General features: G+C 33.5%; 1 protein-coding gene across 1 annotated transcript in view; it reads right to left on the bottom strand.

Annotated features, from left to right (window-relative positions):
* Positions 1-21,151, bottom strand: part of LOC140447849 (uncharacterized) — a 62,646-nt gene that overhangs the window by 10,468 nt on the left and 31,027 nt on the right. Inside the window, exons 2-4 of the mRNA XM_072540748.1 lie at positions 12,488-12,685; positions 6,166-6,381; positions 3,269-3,561 (exon numbers count right to left, since the gene is read on the bottom strand). Coding sequence (XP_072396849.1) covers positions 3,269-3,561; positions 6,166-6,381; positions 12,488-12,646 — 668 coding nt within the window. The 5' untranslated portion in view covers positions 12,647-12,685. The remainder of the gene's footprint in view (positions 1-3,268; positions 3,562-6,165; positions 6,382-12,487; positions 12,686-21,151) is intronic.

Genomic DNA, 21,151 nt, shown 5'->3' with positions numbered 1-21,151 from the left:
CTACCGGAGGTTTAAGAAGTTTGCAGATATCGCTAAGCCATTAACGCGACTTACGGAGGAAGCGAGAGATTACCGCTGGGATACAGACTGCCAAAATGCCTTTGAGACCTTGAAAAAGCATTTAATAACAGCACCAATTTTAGGGTATCCACTGCCAGAAGGAGAGTTCATCTTAGATACAGATGCAAGTAATGTGGGAATTGGAGGAGTGCTGTCTCAGATTCAAGGAGGACAGGAACGAGTCCTCGGATATTTTAGTAAAGTTCTTTCAAAACCTGAGCGGAATTATTGTGTCACGAGAAGAGAACTTCTAGCAGTAGTAAAATCAGTAGAGCACTTCTATCAATACCTTTATGGTAGGAAGTTTCTAATCCGAACCGACCATGCCGCCCTTAAGTGGTTGATGCAGTTTAAGAATCCAGAGGGTCAGATAGCCAGGTGGATCGAACGACTCCAAGAATACGATTTTAAGATTGAGCACCGGGCCGGAGTTAGCCATAGAAACGCTGATTCTCTTTCCAGAAGGCCATGCCCAGCAGAGTGTTCCCACTGCAACAAAACGGAATCCAAGGAAGCAGCAGTGCTAAGAACGACGATTTTCAACGACGACTGGACGCCTACTAAGATAAGGGCAGAACAAGAGAGAGATCCAGTTATACAGAAAATCCGAAAATGGAAAGAGGAAAACCGTCGACCACCTTGGCAGGAAATATCAAACCTATGCTCAGTAGTTAAGACGTATTGGGCCCAGTGGGACTCATTTATCATCGAAGATGGCTTGCTCAAACGAGTCCTGGAAAATGATGACGGCTCAGAGAAGAGAAGACAGTTGGTGATCCCAAAGAGCAGAATAGCCGAAGTACTTCGTCAGTTACACGACAGTCCATCGGGAGGGCATTTTGGTGTAAGGAAAACCCTTCAGCGAATTCGGGAACGGTTTTATTGGATGAACAGTTCCGACGATGTAAAAGACTGGTGTAAGAAATGTACTATTTGTGCCACGAGTAACGGGCCCTACCAAAAAAGGAGAGCTCCTATGAGACAATATAATGTTGGAAGCCCGTTTGAAAGAATAGCTTTGGACATCGCTGGGCCATTTCCAGAAAGTGAAAATGGAGGCAAATACATGCTGGTAGTAATGGATTACTTCACTAAGTGGGTCGAGATTTACGCACTTCCCGACCAGAAGGCCGCCACCGTTGCAGATAAGTTGATCCAAGAATATATCAGCCGATTTGGAGTGCCTTTGGAGATACATAGTGACCAAGGCAGGAACTTCGAAAGCGATCTATTCCAAGGAATATGTGATAGACTAGGCATGAAGAAAACAAGAACTACCGCGTATCATCCGCAATCGGATGGTATGGTAGAACGAATGAATAGGACAGTTGGCAAGTATTTGACAAAGATGGTGTCCGATCATCAGCGAGACTGGGACCAATACCTTCCGTTCTTCACAATGGCCTACAGATCTGCTGTTAACGAATCAACAGGCCAGACACCAGCCAAAGTCCTATTCGGACGCGAAATGCGACTACCTTGTGATCTCGAGTTTGGATGTAAACCTGGAGAAGATGTAGCAGGTGAAGATTATGTGATCGAATTACGAAGAAGAATGGACGATGTACATGAGTTGGTCCGTTCCCACCTTCAGATCGCTAGCGACAGAATGAAGAAACGGTACGATACACAAGCCGAAAACGGTTGCTTTAAGAAGAACGACAAAGTATGGCTGTATAATCCCAAGAAGCGAAAAGGTTGTTCTCCCAAATTGCAGCAGTTTTGGGAAGGTCCATACCTCATTATGGAGAAGATCAACGATGTCATCTACCGAATAAGCAAGATTCCGAGGGGAAAGCCGATGATAGTACACCATAACCGGTTGGCGTCTTTCGAAGGTGACCACAACGTAGATGAAGAAGTGGAAGTAAACCAAGTCCACGATGTGTCTGACCTCACGTTTGAGGAATTCATGGGTGCCTATGGAGGTACCGGTAAAGCGAGACATGGTGTTACCACTGAAGAAAAGCAAGATCTACTCGCGCTCCCCGATGACTACTCGCTGGCCCTTACCATCCCGGCCAGTATCAAAGACGCACCAGGGTTGGCATCCGTCTTTCGAAGGAAGTTTGGTCGAGTTGCAGAACTTCAATGCCAAGTGCCAGCTCCCGGTAAAACCTTGAAACTCCAAGATGCATCACGTTACCTTTTCTACCTGGTAACAAAAGACACTGCCCGTGACCAACCTACCTACCGAGATGTATGGGAAGCCTTACTTCAATTGAGAGAGCACGTACTGGAGTCCGACGTGCAAAAGTTAGCCATGCCAAAGTTGGAGTGCCGCCAATTAGATTGGAGGGTTATCCGAAATATGGTGGAAGAGATCTTTAAAGACACCGAAGTCCAGGTGTTAGTCTGTTGCAATCCGCATAGTTACTGGTGCGGAGAGAAAACCGTCCCTTGTCATTTTTATACAACTGGAAGTTGTAAAAGAGGGTCCAGTTGCCGATACCAGCATACCGTTCCGGTTCCAGTCCCGACAAGGTTCCAGGAGGAACAATCTTTTAAGAGGGGGGCAATGTTACGATAAATTCTGACCCAAAACCGTAAATATATTTATTACTAATATTTTCATTCATTCACGTATTTTTTAGGTAATGCCTACCTGACACACGATGGGTCCCCCTTTGTAATAAAAACAACAATTCGAACCTTCTGGTGACAAGCCGATTTAACCATACCGGTTCTGAGAACAATTCGCCGCTCTGTCTAGAAGGCCGTAGACGTTTCCAGTCTAACAGTAGTGAATATATATCAGGACTTTTTGGAGAATAGAAAACAGTTAATTCTGAAGACGCGCTCGCGATAAAATGTTACGTTCGCTTTTTAATAAATTATGTATATTTAGTGATAAATAAATTAATATCAGTTATTGTGCTTTTTAATAAATTTAGATAAGAACCTTTTGATAAAGACATTATAAATTAAAGACATAACAATTATTAAATTCACAACAATAATATTTAAATTAGACATGACAGAAGAAAGTAGTTTCAGTTTCAGAACCTTGTAATATATTTTGGTATATATGTATGTAGTAGAAGAATTCCTACGGTTACTTTCCCGAAATATTTTTAGTCATAGCTGTTTTACGGCCATGTGTCCAAAAATGGAAAAATATCTGTATAATGGAGGAAAATATAATATGAAAGTTTATAGATATATAAAAACATATAAAAGTCATTGTCATAGAACTAGCCCCACTTACTTGTAGCATTGTATTATATTGGTATTGTTGCAGTAAATCTCCTCATTTAGTCCTCCATCTTCAGAAGATCTAAGCACTACAGAATCGTAGAAGTTTATTCCCTCTTCTCGTAGTCTTTGGTAATTTGTAAAATCTGATACCTCGACGTACAACGTAGATTTTTTCCTCGTCAACTTAGAGTACGATACACCTTGTCTTTTTAAACAATTTTCAATTTCTTCGTTTCGGATGCACCAAGGAATTTCCTTAAATCTGACAATTTTTTTGTACTGGCCAGAATATAAAGATACTGCCTGGAAAATTAATAATTCCTTATTACCAGAGAAATTATTTAAAAGAAGCGCGATGTAAAGAAAAGAAAAAAAAATATGTAATAAGAAAATTAAATGTAAAAATAAAAAATCCAGAGTATTGTTCTGAAGCTATTTTCTTGTGGCATTTTAAATTAATTACTATTTAAATGGGAATATAATTAATAATAATTATTATTTATTTAAATAATAATATAATAATATATTTATTATATTATAAAATATAATAAATATAGTCCTAAAAGAAACGGATGGTAAAAAGAGAAAAATCAAAGAAGCGGCTCTAATTATGCTAAATGAGACCAATTGTGTCGCGAATTCCTCGGCAGAATGTAGTAGGATCTGGTTACCCATATTGAAAGAGGAAGTTATGAAAAGGAAAATACCAGTATTGGTAAGTCATACATATGGAGAATACATCATTTATATTTTTTAAATAACAAACATATAAAATCGGAATTTGGTGTTTATTGAAGGTAAACTAAATGCACGATCAAATACTTACCATGTCGGGATAGTATTATGAGGTTTTTTTCCTGGTTTTTCCCTCATAATTTACTATGGAATCACTAACAGGAGAATTTTACTGTCATCATGACATGTATTTGTCTTTTTAAAGACGAATTACATGTTAAGATCTTTTCTGACGGATATTCTCAAGTTAAAGTTGATTTCATGTAATCGAATGCACTATCTTATAAGTAAAGTCGTCCCAGGAACGCAACTCAACAATATTGGCAATATCATTTTAAAGTCGTCTACTTTAAAATGTATAATGTATGTCTGAATTGTCAATATGGATGAGTCAGATAAAATTAAATTATTAGAAGAATTTTTCACTAAGTAACAGAAAACAAAATTTGTTTAATTTACTAATGTTTGTATTTTGAGAACGATTTCCGAAGTGGAAATTGAAAAGTCAATAAACGTATTTTAACCTTTAATCGTGGTTTATTTCCATTTAAATAGTAATTAAAAAATCCAGAGGGTTCACGTTTTCTTTTAGCAACGCAAGTTATACTTAGATAATGGGTTAAAATAGATAAGATTTTACTGTAGTAGATTTTCCTGCAGAGATAATGCAGGGAAAAAAGGAAAGATTAATGCTGTGAATAAGTCAAAAGGACAGACTTTCAAATCAATTGATCAGGAACAAGACGAGGGTGTGAGACATTGTTGAGACTATTTTGCATATAAAATGGAATTGTGCCTGACATATTGGTAGAATAATGGATGAGCATGATACAGTAGATCGACCAACGACATAAAAAGAGTTAGTGGAAACTAGATAAAAATATACAAATTGAAAGGAATGGCAAAAACTTAGCGATGCTTACGTTCAGGAGTGGACAATTTAGCCTTTTTAGATGGATATATAGAATAAATCTATATATCTTTTTGTTTGTATTCTCGAACAAACCCCCTAACACAATTATCACCAGCCGCCACTATTTCCTGTCCCAGACTATAAAAAAATTTTTCGTATTACTTTTTTCAATCAATTTTGTTGTTAATTCTTTTGTTAATTACGTAGTACCTTAGTTATTCTTGAAAACATTATGCTTGACTTAAATAAGTAGAGGTCACTATCTATGTTCTACTCACTATAAATCTTATTTGGACGACAGTTCATTGGTTAAAATGTTTATTTTTGACGATTTTGTTTAACGCGAATACAAAAAAGTAAAATTAGCATATCTGTTAGTTTCTTTGTGGAATATATTTTAATTCGAAAGCGATATTAAATATCTCGATACGTCCATTCGAACAATAGAAAAGGAGCAAAGTGATTGTCATGCCGATCGCTTTAATCATTTCTAGTTCAATGTCACTTTCGCTAGGATTCAAAGAAATAAATTAACGATTGGATTTTACCTGCTAGATTAAACTTCTATTTCAAGAATATTTTATATCGAACAGTATATTTTTTACTTAACAATTTACTTAATAAATTTTAACTTAAGAACATCATAGCATGTAATTTGTATTTGTAAAGAAAGCCACATGGAATATATTTGGTTAAGTTTGTGTTTTCTCTCAGAACAAACAACAACTAAAACAAATAGAAAAAGCGCATAAACAGTGGTGTATATAAACTTACATGTGGTGACTGCCCAAAAACTTACATCGGTCAAACTCGTATAACCTTTAAAAAACGTATAGTAGAACACAAAAGATCTTTCAATAATAAAAAACAGCTTATAAATACTCATTTCACCTTCTAGATCATAATCATTCCTTTAATGACCAATTTTAAGCAGGTACTCTACATTCAAAATAAAGGCCTTAAACTATCTTTATTAGAATCTATGAAAATTAATAAATTAAAAAATGCAGATATAATTCTGAATGACCAACTTGAAACACACACTTTAACTTATTCAGTTAAAGACTATAAAAAGTATAGAAGAAGACTATAGTAGAAGCTTAGTAAACATATATCATTTGACAAAGGCACTCTGCCGAAACAGCTGGAGTGGTAATAAATTATAATAAATTTTGTGGACATGTTGAAAACAAAAATTTTCTGTGTTTTATTGATAGAAATAAATATTTTTATAAATTCAGTCAGAACGCTACACTTACCTGTACAGGACCTCCAAATATTTTTGCTAAATCCATTTGCAATACTTTTTGAAGAAACGTATCATTTTGTAAATTTATTATCAAGCCATATTCCGTTTGAACTGTACTAGTCACATTCAATTTCGGAAAAACCGTTTTTAATTTTTCAATGCAAAGATCTGGCGTCTCATTTTCGCACGATGTTATATATAATGTGACAGAACCATCATTTATGATCTATAAAAAACAAAATATGAAATTTACTGATTTTGAAAAAGCATAAAATAATCGCAGATGAAATATATTACGGGGTTGAATGCGCTTGTAATTTATTAGAGATACAAATAAATCTGTAAAATCGATATTAGAAATATATTTTATACTTAATAACAGTAATTATAAGGGAACCATTTTATTTAACGTTTTAATAGATTTCTAGAAAAATGTACCTGATTGAGACTTGAGGATTAACTATTGTGAAATTCCTAACCTTTTCTCCTTGTTTAATAAACAATTATCAGTTGTACAATCGGTTACTGCATAAGAGTTTAGTTTTGTAGTGTATAACAGAAATCGAAGAGCACACATTTTAAGAAGTTTTATACACCGGCTACACATTACGTTTTGTGTGAGAGCATGCTTGCAGAGACTCGTTTGCGCAAGTAAAGTTTGTTTAGCAGTAAATGGTTGAATTCAATTAGTACCGACTATAAACATCCTGGGTTAACCGATAATAGTATAAAAGGCCCGGTTTCAGTTAAAATTTAAATATTTTTCCTGCTAAAATTTGTCAATCTTCATTTCTTAATGTCGATTTCACTGCAAACTCCAAACTCCAAACTCATTATTATTTCATTAATACAGATAAGGCTTATATTGACGAAACTGTACTGATCAGAGGGATTTCGAATTCGATGGTAGTGCGCGACGGGTTTGCTAATCACCTTTTAAGTGGTTTTCAGGTATTTATATAATAAGTTTATGGAGCTGAACACCAACCAGTATTTAAATAAGAGTTCTCGATAAAATTTGTTAGTCTTTATGTATAACGGGAAGTGTTACACATTTTATTCATTACGTTTTCTATCATTAGGTGGCGTCCGTAGGATAATAATAATGAGGATTCTTCTAGTGTTCCGGTAAAGAAGAAAAATTTATCTGTAGATGCAAAGAAAATTGTAAAAACTATATACAGTACCTTACTTAAAAGAGAACTTGACACAACTTCCGCTACGAGTGAAATATGCGATTTGACGAAAATACCTCTGACCACAGTAAAAAGAATTACATCAAATCCCATAGAAACAAGAAAAAAACGTAAAGATTCCAGTTCCACCGAATGTATGGACGAAGCCGAAAAGGACTTGATAAGTCGAAAAATCTATACCATGTACGAAGAGCAACGCATACCCATATTAAGAGCTCTGGAGCAACGGCTCAATGTTGACGAAACCCTAATAAGCTTTAGCCTCACCAGCTTATGAAAAATTTTGAAAAAAAAGTAGTCTTTCGATATCGTATAATTGACAAAAGACAAGTAATTATGGGATCTCGTAGATTACAAAAATGGCGTTATAAGCATATAACTTCGATACGAAAATTCCGTTCTGAAAATTGTTCGATAATTTACCTCGACGAGACATGGTTTGACACACATTCAACACGACCTAAAGGATTTGCCGATTCCTCTGGTAATTGTAAGACAAAAACTCCGTCAAATAAAGGGAAAAGAATAACGATTTTACATGCTGGATCAGAAAATGGTTGAGTTCCAAATGCCCTGTGGCTTTCTGCAAAGAATATTAAAGACTCCTGCGTCGACTACCATTAAGATATAACGGCAGAACTTTTTGAAGAATGGTTCAAAAATAATCTTATGCCAAACATTCCTCAGAATAGCATTATAGTAATAGACAATGCAGGCTATCACAGTCGTCAACTAAGTAAGGCTCCAAACTCTAATAATATTAATTGGAAATTCAAAATTACATGGAGATGAATGATATGTATTTTGAAGAATTTTAACCCAAACAAGAGCTTTTAGAAGTTTTAAAGGAATTGTCTATAAAAAAAGTATATGTTTGTGATACATTGGCAGAGGAAATGGGACATACAGTGCTGCGGCTTCCACCCTATTATTGTATGTTTAATCCCATAGAACATATGTGGCACGAATTGAAGTCTAACGTGAGGTCACAAAATATTTTTCCAACGTTAAGTAGTACTGTTGAAGATTTAATAAGAAAATCAAACTTCCAAGTAGTTGGAGAAATTCAGTCCGACACGTAATAAGTAAAGAAAATTCATATGTTCATGTAGATCATAATATAATTCAACCGATCACAATTAATTTAGATGAGAATAGGGATAGCGAAACAGAACTATGTGTGGAGTGATACTGTCATCAAATCTACAAATGTGACGATTAAAAAAAAACGGTTCTTTTCAGAACCACAAATTATTATTAATGTTTGTTTTTCTATAATCTTAGCAGTTAAAATAGATTTAATTTATTTTAAAACTCATTTGAAAACATTAATTTCGGGTTTATAAGGCAAGGCAATATACTTTACATCCGTTTTTTTGTTTTTTTTTGTCGTAATTATTGTAAAGTTTGTGGATCCTTTTCTTTATTATAGGAGTACCGTCTAGTCAGTGTTAATTGTCAAAAGACCAACTCTGTCTACCTCGTTTGCTTATCGCTCCGGACCGGTCTTAACAATGGGCCAAGTCAGATAAATTTAATAATATTTACGACCGCTCTAATTGAAGTCAACCATTTTCTGCTAAACAAACTTTAAGAGCGTGTGTATGGACGGCAAGACGGTATCACGCGCGGGCCTCCAAGCGCGGCCTGTACTCTCGTTGACATGCTGAAGATTTTACGTGTGTGGTTTTAGGTTCTACGGTTTTACCACCGGTTTTACTTGCAACGTGTGGCCGGAAGTTCAGTTTGTTCTTCAGTTCAGCAAAAGTTTTCAATGCGAGTAGACGAAATGAGCGATATAAGAAGCATTTCAAAACCATTCTTAATTGAATTTATAGAGTTGTACAAATCTTTTCCGACATTGAAGAAGGTGAGAAGTAGGGAATATTCCGACAGAAATACGAAAATTAACGTACAGAATAATCTTTTATGAGGAGATATAGAACGGCGCAAAACAGTATCTTCTTTTTTAATTATGGATGTCACTATAGTAGAAGCCACAGTTAGAATGCAGTGCAAGTAAGATAGGCAATGTATTTCTTACGGAAGAACGGCCGACCACGTTGCCGGTTTGCCTCGAGCGGCGCATCAGGACCGGATCTAAGAATCATAGCACTGGAATATACGCGCACGCAACAATTGCCTACGGTTGTATAAAAGAGTATCATTATTGTTTCATCTAAAGCATGATTCAATTATCTATCTATAAATAAGAAAGTTACAATGTCGAACTGAACAATAACATAAAGAAAAGTACTATAAAATAGTAAAATATATCAAAAACTCATTGTCGATAGCTTATCTATATTTATCAATTTTCAATAGCTTCCATTGTAAAACGAGGATCAGTTTTAATTCCAATTATGTACGAAAAGCAAATATGTCTCTTTGTCGATTTGGGTACTGGCCATTAGACCAAAAACTTGTTGGCAAAAACTATGAAAGCTCAGTTCAATTTCATTTTCGCAAGCGCATGAAAGTACCTACATCATGGTTGCCAGTATCTGTCGTGAATTTCAAACAGGGTATGACTCTTAGTGTGCAAGTAAAAGGTGTAGTGTAAAATGTACTGAACAATCATCTGAACTTAAAAAATGGTGACAGCTTGACTATTACTGTGGAAAAAGTTTCGAAAATGTGCGGTGTGAGTGTTCGCACAATTTATGACATCTGCGAAGAGACACAGCAAGGCGAACTGAAACAGGTACAAAATAGGAAGAAAAACAGTTTCCAGTCCAATTCACGTGAGAATACTTACGATGAGGGAGTGAAATTTCGAATAAGGAAAATTGTCCGTAATTTTTTTTAAAAAAACGTACCACCAACCGTCGACAGCATAATGAACAGAGTGAAGGATGATGAGGACCTACCAGCTTTTTCAAAAACCACATTTTGTAAGCTACTAAATGACATGGGTTTTGAATATGGTAAAAGAGGTCGAGATTCGATAATGATGGAAAAAAAAAGATATCCTAGAGACACAAGTACCTCAGACAAATAAAACTATTGAGGAAGAAGGTTAATGTAAACCTTGTTTATACCGATGTGTTTATTGGACTGAAAGCTCCAACCCAAAGAGGTCAGTGGATTGTTCTTTTTCATGCTAGAAGCGAAACTGGTTTTGTGACATGGGCCGAATTAACTTTCTTGGCCAAAAAGGGAACCGCTGATTCCCACGACGAAATGGACGGGGATCTATATGACGAATGGTTTAAGAAGACGTTATACCAAACTTGCCGAGAGACAAAGAAAACATTGACGTTTTTGGATAAGGCGTCATACCACTCCCGCAAATTTGATTTCCCGAAAAAATTGTGAAATAAAAGGCAAATCAGGATTGGCTAATCGAAAAGAACATTTTCTTCGAGGCAGATTACCTAAAAAGTGAATTACTGGATACTACGGCCGAATTTAGAGACGAGTACGACAAGTACAAAATTGTAACAATTGCGGAAAATTATGGCGTTAAGATTTTGAGACTGCCGCCTCACAATTGCGAGCTGAACTCGATTGAAATGGTGTGGAGTCGAGCAAAAAGGTATGTGGCTTTAAACAACGTCGATTTTAAAGAAAAAATGGTAGAACGGTTGATAAAAGAAGCTTACCAACGCGTATCTAAAGAGTAGTGGCATAATTATTTGAATCACATCAAGAAAGTAGAAGAAAAAATGTTTGCGTTGGACAATTTGCAGGAAGATATTGAACCGGTGATAATTAATATAGGAGATGATTCAGAGGATGAGGATGATTTAGATATGGATTTCGATTAGTATTAGTTAACGAGAAATATCTCAGATTTAATACTCATTTATTTTTTTAGTACTGTACGTACAGTACATTTCAGTTATGATCTTCTTGTGTATCTTATGTATATATATTTAACGTGTCGTATAGGGTAAACTACTTGCATTTTTTTTGTATATATGTATATACGCATTTACGAGGTATTAGATATTTTATGTCATAGTAGTTTATTATTGTGTGTTTATTGCTTAGTTACCAACTACGTAATAGTGTACTTAATAAATACACTTAAATACACTTAAATACTAAATACACTTAATAAATACGCGGGCATAAAGTATACTTTATGGCCCGCACGGGCGTAAAGATACAAACAAAAAGATAACTTAATAGATACATCTTTATTTAACATTTCAAATTGGCAATGTTAATATTCTTATTTACGATTTAAGTCTTCTTTACCATTGAAAATTTGGACCACAGGGAACTCGGAGAAAATGTTTCGGCGAGATCGGCAAAGTATACAAGTAGCACAGTTTCACTAATGTGTTCTACATGGTTTTCTATCATCCAGTTCTGTAATTTTTCATATTCTTTGTCGTAGACATCTCTCGACTTATGTGGTAGTAACTGTTGCGATGCTTTTTCCGCTTTTTTTAAAATTTGGTTAGGGATCTCAAAAAATCTTGCATTTTCACGGTTTTAGCTTGACACGTTTGACAGCATTTCCGTAGCTTAGCAACATAACACGGACGATAGAATGTCTACTAGTAAATATTTTATATGTATATATATATATATATATATATATATATATATATATATATATATATATATATATATATATAGTAGATTTATTAGAACATATATTTATTTGTAGATGCAATAACAAACTAATAAAAGTTTGTATGCACCGCGGGTATTAATAGATGTATATGCCCTCGGGCGACTTACACACCCTTGGGCCAGAGGCCCTCGGGTTTGTAACATCGTCGCCCTCTGGGCATAAACATCTATTTAATACCCTTGGTACATAAATAACTAGTATGTATACAGGCTTTTTTAAAAAATAATTTGTTTTTTTTTTGTTTATTCTCTTATTTAACTCAGTTAAATTAGTGAGAAAATATTTTTAAAACGAAGCGCGTACGGTCCTGATTTCTCAGTCTATCGCCAAACCACCACACACCTACCACTGTGCCGAAATAAGCGGCATCGCTGCGCGCCATAAGACCAACACTGCATTCTAACTGTGACTTATACTATAGAATGGATAAAAATCGATAAATTAAACAAATAGAAATTACAAATTGATATAGCATAGATAAGACCAGAACATCAGACAGCTCTTCTAATAGAAAATGTTTTATATCGGATGTTTTATGTACTTACACTAGTATTTTCCGTTGATCCTTGTTGTCTTGCTGTTCTTGTCGTATTTTCTGTACTTACACCTGTGTTTTCCGTTGTTCCCTGTTGTTTTGCTGTTTTTATCGCATTTTCATTTGCTGTCAGAGGTGTTTTGTCTAATTCAACGTCGAATTCGATCATTATATTCTATTCTTCTGCAAGTATTTGATTTAGCAGTTTCTACAATATATAAAATAAGTTATTGGCAAGACTAATACAATCGAATAGACAATTAATTTATTGCTTTTCTAATTTTTTAACATTTTTGAAAAAAAAAATTTTATGTAACTGGTAACGTAGCGCTGAGCGTGTAATTATTAATTGTTTTTAGCTCCTGCAATAATCCCGAGTTTTTCGCAAAATGCAGAGAATAACAATTATATCCAACGCTTAAAGTGTGAAGCTAATGGGGTAATCTTAGCGCAGAGCGAAAAATAATAATCAAAATATTAAAAGTGGGCTTTAAATTGGCAGTGTAAATACAGAAGTACAAGTAAGGTTAGTATATATGTAGATAAAACGTCATGAATATTAGAGCTGGCCCTGGTCGATTGGAAAGAGGTGTTGTCAAATCCTCAGTGAAGTCCTATAATCCGGGCGAGGCCCCTATCGCGATGAAACTGACCATATTTAATGAGCAGAGAAGAAAAGGGCAAACGGCAGGATCAAATGGAAAGCGACGATACCACAACAGACGAAAATGGCAAGACGAGAAGAGGAGATCAAAAGGAACAGTTACAGTGTGCTTTTAGCAAGAGTCGAAATATAAGCGGATCTCCCCGTTAAAAGGTAGAAAATGGAGGAAACCATATAAAAAATTATGGAAATGATGGCAGGAGTGAGTAAAAAGATTAAAGAACAATCAAATGAATTTAGTGAAATCTGTAAAGAGTAAAAATAATGTAGAGAAGATACAAGAGAGACAATAGAGTGTAACATTAAGACAAGAAAATACAAAGTTAAAATAGGTAGTTTTTCAAATAGAAAGTTTAGAAAATAAAAAAAGGCGTAAAAGTAAGTTATACAGAGCTTGAACATGGATACAAATAACCCATATACTTTAAAAAATGTAATGAAAAATTGTATGCAGGTAGAATTAGCAGTAGGATAATCAAATAAGGAAGGCTGTGAAGTTGGGAGAAAGAGTCTATCTGGTTGAGCTTGAAAAGGAATAGGATAAAAGAAAATCATGCAAAACAAAAGTAAATTGACAAATACACTCCGATCATGAAATATGGCGCTGGAATGGCGTGAAAGAAATGTTGTTGGTAGAGACCAAACCAAAAAACTAAGCACTAGCAGGGAATAAATGGACGAACAATGCGACGAAAAGGATTACAAACTGTGAAAATTAAATAAAACAAGACAGGAGCATAAGACAAAAGCGGAAGAAGGACAAGATATAATTGGCAACATGGAATGTCAGAGGAACCTTTGCTCTTTAAAAGTGGAGAAACAGACAGAATGCTCGGATCTGGTTTTTTAGTAGCTAAATATATCAAGGACAAAGTGACAGCTTTAATTCCTGTCCCTGTTTTAAAAGTAATAAAACAAACTGGAGTATAATCAATATTCATGCACCGTTTTGAAGACAAGGACGACGAAATAAATTAAAGATCTTTACTTCAAACAGTTAAATGACGAATACGAACGCTTACCTAAACGTGATGTGAAAGTAATAATGGAATTGTAATGCTAAAGTGGGAAAAGATTCTCTGTACACTGCAGTAGCTAGTAAGCACAGTAAACATGAAGTATCCAACGATAATGGTCAAATACTTATTGGATTTGCGATGGAGAAAAACATGGTGGTCAGAAGTACACAACTAAAATGAAAAAAAATGTACAAAGGTATGTGGGTCATCTCTTCAGATGGAAGGACGGTGAACCAGATAGATAATATGAGTGAAAAAAGTTCAAAAACAAAAAGGTGAAATCGTTCTATCACGAAGTTAAGATGATACGAAAAGGTTACCAAAGTCATTGTAGTTATACGAAAGGCAAAGATGGAAATTTAATTAGTGATCCGGTAGAAATAATGACGGAGTGGAAAAAATACTCGGAAGAGTTATTGAATGGTGAGGTGGAGCGCGAAGCAGTAGTCAACTGAGCAGTTGGAGAAGAGGAAATACTTAAAAGGCAGCATACAGAGGGGGAAGTGGCAAGAGCAATATAAGAAATGAAAAAGAACAGAAGTTCTGGGAAAAATTAAATATGTATAGAAATGACATGAAATGAAATGAAGTTTGGTAGAGATCAACTGCAGAGAAGGCTATATCAACTATATCATATATATATATATATATATATATATATATATATATATATATATATATATATATATATGTATATATATATATATATATATGTATATATATATATATATATATATATATATATATATATATATATATAAGTTAAGAAACCAGAACTGCTGATTCAGCTAGAGTAAAAGGACAGCGTCAGCATGCCACACCTCGGCGTCACCGAGTTTATAAATTTACTTTTTTCATTGTATAGGTCACTCTTATTTTTGCATTTTACCGTAGTAAGTAGTCCCTTGTTAATAAAGTTATTTTTTAAAAATATCGTTCTTGGACATAGAAACATCATTGGCGCAGTCAGTACAGATTTTCGGGAATTACGTCGCTAACCGTTACAAAAATCGAACAGTTTCGCGTAGTTTTTCGTTTTAACGATTTACCGGAAAACCGAACCTTTTGTGAAAGTGTCCAAGATCAGCTTTAGACAAGGTATCACCAAGACCTGGGGAAAGAACAAAATCGTCGAACCCTAGAGGCAGCAGATTTAAGCAGTAGTTTCAACAAGACCTGGGAGAAGAACAAAATCGTCGAATCCTATAGGCAGAAATGCTGAAAATCTACATTTTAATGTAAGTGTTTCCTATTTTTTCCATTTTATTTTCCATTTTATTATTTCCATATTTGAAAATACTTATAGTCAGAGAGCTAACGAAAGTAAACAATTTTTAAAGGTTTTAATTTATGAGATATTTTTAATAAGAGAAAGATTATTATTACTATATTATATTATCATATTTTTGAAAATATTTTATTATATTGAAGTTGAAAGTTTTATATTGAAACATATTTTATATTTTATTACAATTTGATATATTATCTGAATAAAAAGAATAAATATTTAATGAGTGAAACTGATAGTAAATTAGATTTAAGTAGCCTTGTAGCAGAATTAAATTTAATTTTAGAACCAAATAGCGATAAAAATAACGAAATGGCTCAAACAAACTACCAATTGTTAAAACTTTACTTAGATTCTATCCCAGCATATGATGGTAATCCACATACCTTAACCATATTTATAGAAAATTGTGAAAATTTAATAACTAATTTTGCTAGCCAAACAGACGGCACCTTAAATACATTTTTACTTCGAGCTATATTAGGTAAATTAAATGGAAGAGCTCAAATGTTAATAGGTTCTAGGACAGAATTAAATACATGGCAACTCGTAAAAGATGCCCTTAATCTTAGTTTTGGAGACCAGAGAGATCTCAATTGCCTTATCCAAGACCTGATAACATTGAGGCCTTTCAAAAATGAAACCCCTTATAATTTTGGCATGCGATGCCAAGAAACACGTAGTTTAGTAACACAAAAATTAAATACGCTTAATATTAATGCACAAGAGAAATTAATTAGAATAAATAGTTACGATGACTTATGTTTAAAAACTTACATTAGAGGCTTACCCTTATCGTTACAAACAAATATACGATTGAGAAACCCAGACAGTTTAGAGAAAGCTATGAGCTTCGTTATCGAAGAAGAGAATTTTCTATATTCGTTACAGCGTGGAAATAATTTAAACTCACAAAATTCTTTTAGACCATCATCGAGACATAATCCTACGAGAAACAGTAATCTTAATCGAACTTTTATTCCTAGAAATAATTTTCAACAAAATCGCCCTAATATGAGATTTCCACCTTACCAATATCAAACCATCAGACCGCAATACCAAAATAATAATTTTTATCCCAACAATACTTTTCAACCACACCAAAATCACTTCCGAAATTTCAATAATTATAATTCTAATTTCAACCCAAGAAATTTCGACAATAATAATTCTAATTTCCGACCATGGAACTTCCATACTAACAACCCTAATTTTCAACAAAGAAATGTTAATAATAAACCCCAAAATCAAAATCAATACCAGTTAGAACCGATGGATACAAATTCACGAAATACTTCTTTAAGATCTAGACCACATTTTACCTCCACGCAATTATTTAATCAACAAATTAATAACGATCAAATACAATTCAAAAACCCCTTCGAAAATAATATTCCCACTGACTACGTACACCCAACTCAAAGTTCATTTCCGCCTTACGATAACAATTATGAAACTCAATCCAGTCCTTATCGCAATCCAAATGAGACAAACGAAAGATCATATCACAATCCCACTCAAAATGTTGAAAACACAAATTTTTGCATGCTCCAAGAAAATTACAATCCGACATAATATATTTAAATACAACTATAGCAGATTTACCACATATTATTATTCCTGAACTCAATGCCAGATTTTTATTAGATACAGGGTCTTCCAAAAGTTTGATATCTCCACAGTTAGCGCATAAATTTTATAAAAATTTTATTTCTTATGAAAATTTTAATATACAGACGGCTCACGGAATTTCTATGCACAATGAAATAATTAATATTCCAGCTTTTAACATTTTTAAAGTAAATCAATATAATAAGTTTTATGTTTTTAAATTTAGCGAAAATTTCGATGGATTAATTGGTGTAGATTTATTACAAAAATTAAAAGCTTCAATTAATGTCAACATGCGACAAATGAAAACGCCTTATGTAACGATACCCATAATTTTTGAACCCAGTAAAAAGAATATATTATATCCCAAATCAACTTTTAATCATACCATAATTATTCCCCCTAGAACTAAGCAAATAGTCAAAATACCGGTAAAATTAAATGTAGGATTAGGTATATTAGAATATAAGAATTTCGGTAATGGAATCGAAATGCCTAAAGCAGTAGTTAACGTAAAAAATAATTTTGCTATAACCACTATTACGAATATAAGCGAATATAAGACAACGTTAAGTATTACTGAACCCTTTGATATAGAACCATTAGATATAGTAAATATTAATTTTATAAGAAAGATGGAAACTGATGAAGAAATGTCTATTAATGATGATAACATGTTAAAGAGGAATTTAAAAAATATAAGGATAAATCATTGCAACAAAGAAGAAAGAGAATTACTAAAAAAGCTTTGTTTCCAATATAGAGACATATTTTATTGCGAAGGAATACCCTTAAGTTTTACTAATAGTATTAAACATAAAATTAAACTCACTGATAATTCTGCAATATATACAAAATCATATCGTTTCCCGGAAGTTCACCGAGAAGAAGTTAAATCTCAAATAAATAAGATGTTAGCAGAAGGTATAATAGAAGATAGCAATTCTCCGTTTTCGAGTCCCATTTGGGTGGTCCCGAAAAAACAAGATGCTACAGGAAAAAGAAAATGGCGTCTAGTAATAGATTATAGAAAGTTAAACGAGAGAACCGTAGATGATAAGTACCCGTTACCAAACATAACAGAAATTTTAGATAAATTAGGGAAAGCAAATTACTTTTCGACACTAGATCTTGCAAGTGGCTTCCACCAAATAGAAGTAGACCCACAAGATGTTGAAAAAACAGCCTTTAGTACACCACAAGGTCACTTCCAATTTAAACGAATGCCTTTTGGTTTGAAAAATGCACCCTCGACCTTTCAGAGAGTTATTGATAATGTTTTAAGAGGATTAACAGACGAAACATGTATAGTATATTTAGATGATATTTTAATTTATAGTACATCTTTACAAGAGCACCTTGAAAAGTTAAAAATAGTTTTCGAAAGACTCAGAAAGAGTAACTTAAAAGTACAATTAGACAAGTCAGAATTTTTACAAAAAACAGTTATGTATTTAGGACATGTAATTACCCCTCAAGGCGTTAAACCAAACCCTGATAAAATCTCCGCCATAAAAAGATTTCCCATTCCAAAAACCCAAACTGAAATAAAAAGCTTTTTAGGATTACTAGGTTACTATAGACGATTTATAAAAGATTTTGCAAAAATTACTAAACCGATGACCAAATGTTTGAAAAAAGGTTCTAAAGTAAACCACGATAAAGATTTTATTGATTGTTTTGAAACTTGTAAACAAATCTTAACAAATGACCCCATTCTACAATATCCGAATTTTTCCCAACCATTTATTTTAACGACAGATGCTAGCAATTTTGCAATTGGAGTTGTATTATCACAAGGAAATGTTCCAAATGATCGACCCATTGCATACGCCTCGAGAACTCTAAATAAATCAGAGACAAATTATTCAACTATAGAAAAGGAGCTACTAGCAATTGTATGGGCCTGTAAACATTTTAGACCATACCTTTACGGAAGAAAATTTTATATTTACACGGATCACAAACCATTATCTTGGCTTTTCAGTCTAAAGGAGCCAAACTCAAAATTAATACGATGGCGTCTAAAACTAGAAGAATACGATTACAAAATTATGTATAAAAAAGGAAAACACAATACAAACGCAGACTGTTTATCTCGTATTACAATTAACGAATTAGAAGATGAATCAATAGTAAATAATCCTGGAGACGTAGATGAAGATATTTTAAAATACCTCCAAAATTTTGCAGAGAATCCATTAGACCCACAACTTTCAACAAGTAACAATAACGACTCAAGACAAATTAACATTATTTCTGATATAAGAATACCTCCAGACAAAATAGATACACCAGACGAAACCTCAGATGAATCTACACAACATTCAACCGCAAATGAAACAACGAATCAAGGAATACCCATTTTAGATGAAATAATAAATAACAAAGTTCACCAAATTTTAGTGTACCCAAACGTTTACCCAAAAACCGATATAACTCATGAAACTTATCAAAACCATAAAATAATTAAAGTCAAAATTCCTGAAACTGATAATGAAAAATATATTTTTGAATTTCTTATGGCTTACACAGATCTTAACAATACATTTTATTTATATTTCAGTAAAGACAACCTGTATAATGATTTTAATAAGTATTACCTAAAACATTTTTCTGAAAATGGTCCGAAACTAATTAAATGCACTAGATTAATTAATACAGTAGCGAACGAAGAAGAACAAATCATTTTATTAAAAAATTACCACGAAGGAAAAACTAACCATAGAGGAATTAATGAAACTTTCGAAAAATTACGTCAAAATTATTATTGGAAAAATATGAAGACATCTATTACTAATTACATTAACGAATGTTCTATTTGCCAGAAAAATAAATACGGTAGACACACCCCCTATGTCCCGCTAATGCTTACGGAAACCGCCAGCAAACCTTTTCAAGTTGTTCATATAGATATTTTTACATATGACGGTAACAAATATTTGACTATGACGGACGCATTTACTAAATTTGCCCAAGCTTATTCTATTCCAGGTAAAAACGCGATTCATATTGCGAAATCCTTAATAAAATACTTCACTTCTTTCGGCATTCCCCAATTAATAATAGCAGACAAAGGTAGAGAATTTAATAACGAAGTAATAAAAGATTTATTAGCAATACACAAAATCAAAGTTCATTTTACTACTCCTGGCCACCATGAATCAAATTCAATAGCTGAACGAATACACTCTACTTTAATCGAACATTTAAGAATTCTAAAACAGACATATCCTAACGAAGATGACTTAATGGACTATGCTCTTATAGCTTACAATAATTCTATTCATAGTTCCACAAAATTTACCCCATTTGAATTGACTTTCGGACATACAGACTCTAGAAACCCCAACGAACTATTTCTTTCTCAAAATTTCTATTCCGAATATATAAATAATCATAAAGACAAATTAAAACACGTTTACCAAAAAGTACATGAAACTCTAACAGAAAATAAAACTAAAGTAATTAATAAAAGAAACGATCAAGGAGAAATAAATTCAGAATTCAAAATTGGACAAGTAGTTTATAAAGTTAATACCCAAAAACGTAACAAAAAACATCAACCATACTTAGGTCCCTACAAAATAACTAAAATTCTTGACAGAAACCGAGTAGAACTTGTACGACAAAGACTTAAATATAAAAAAGACATTAACCAGACAGAAATTATACATATCAAAGAACTAAAGAAACCTCCCGTTGCAGGTTCATCCTCTGGACAACAAACGTCGACGCAAGACGAGACACATCCAAAATCCATAACCTAAACGACAATCCCGGACTTTTACCTCTTCATTTAGGCACAGCCCGAATTCAGACAGATGTTTGGACTTTTATACATATCTATGACATTACAAATATTACTACAAATTTCCTAACTCTACAAAATCAATATAATTCCATGATAAATACCCTTATAAATACTTCTCAAATTTTAAGCTTTAATAAAGAATTTCAAGACTCCTATCATTTAATTCAAATTTTGGAAAACAAAATTTATCTTGAGTTAAAACAATTAAATCCCTTTTGGAATACCAGATCTAAAAGATCTCTATTTGATGGTGTAGGTTCCGCAATCAAATTTATAAC

Source organism: Diabrotica undecimpunctata, chromosome 1 (genome assembly GCF_040954645.1).
Source record: "Diabrotica undecimpunctata isolate CICGRU chromosome 1, icDiaUnde3, whole genome shotgun sequence".
Classification (NCBI taxonomy): Eukaryota; Metazoa; Arthropoda; class Insecta; order Coleoptera; family Chrysomelidae; genus Diabrotica; species Diabrotica undecimpunctata.
This window is presented reverse-complemented; position numbering and strand designations above follow the sequence as displayed.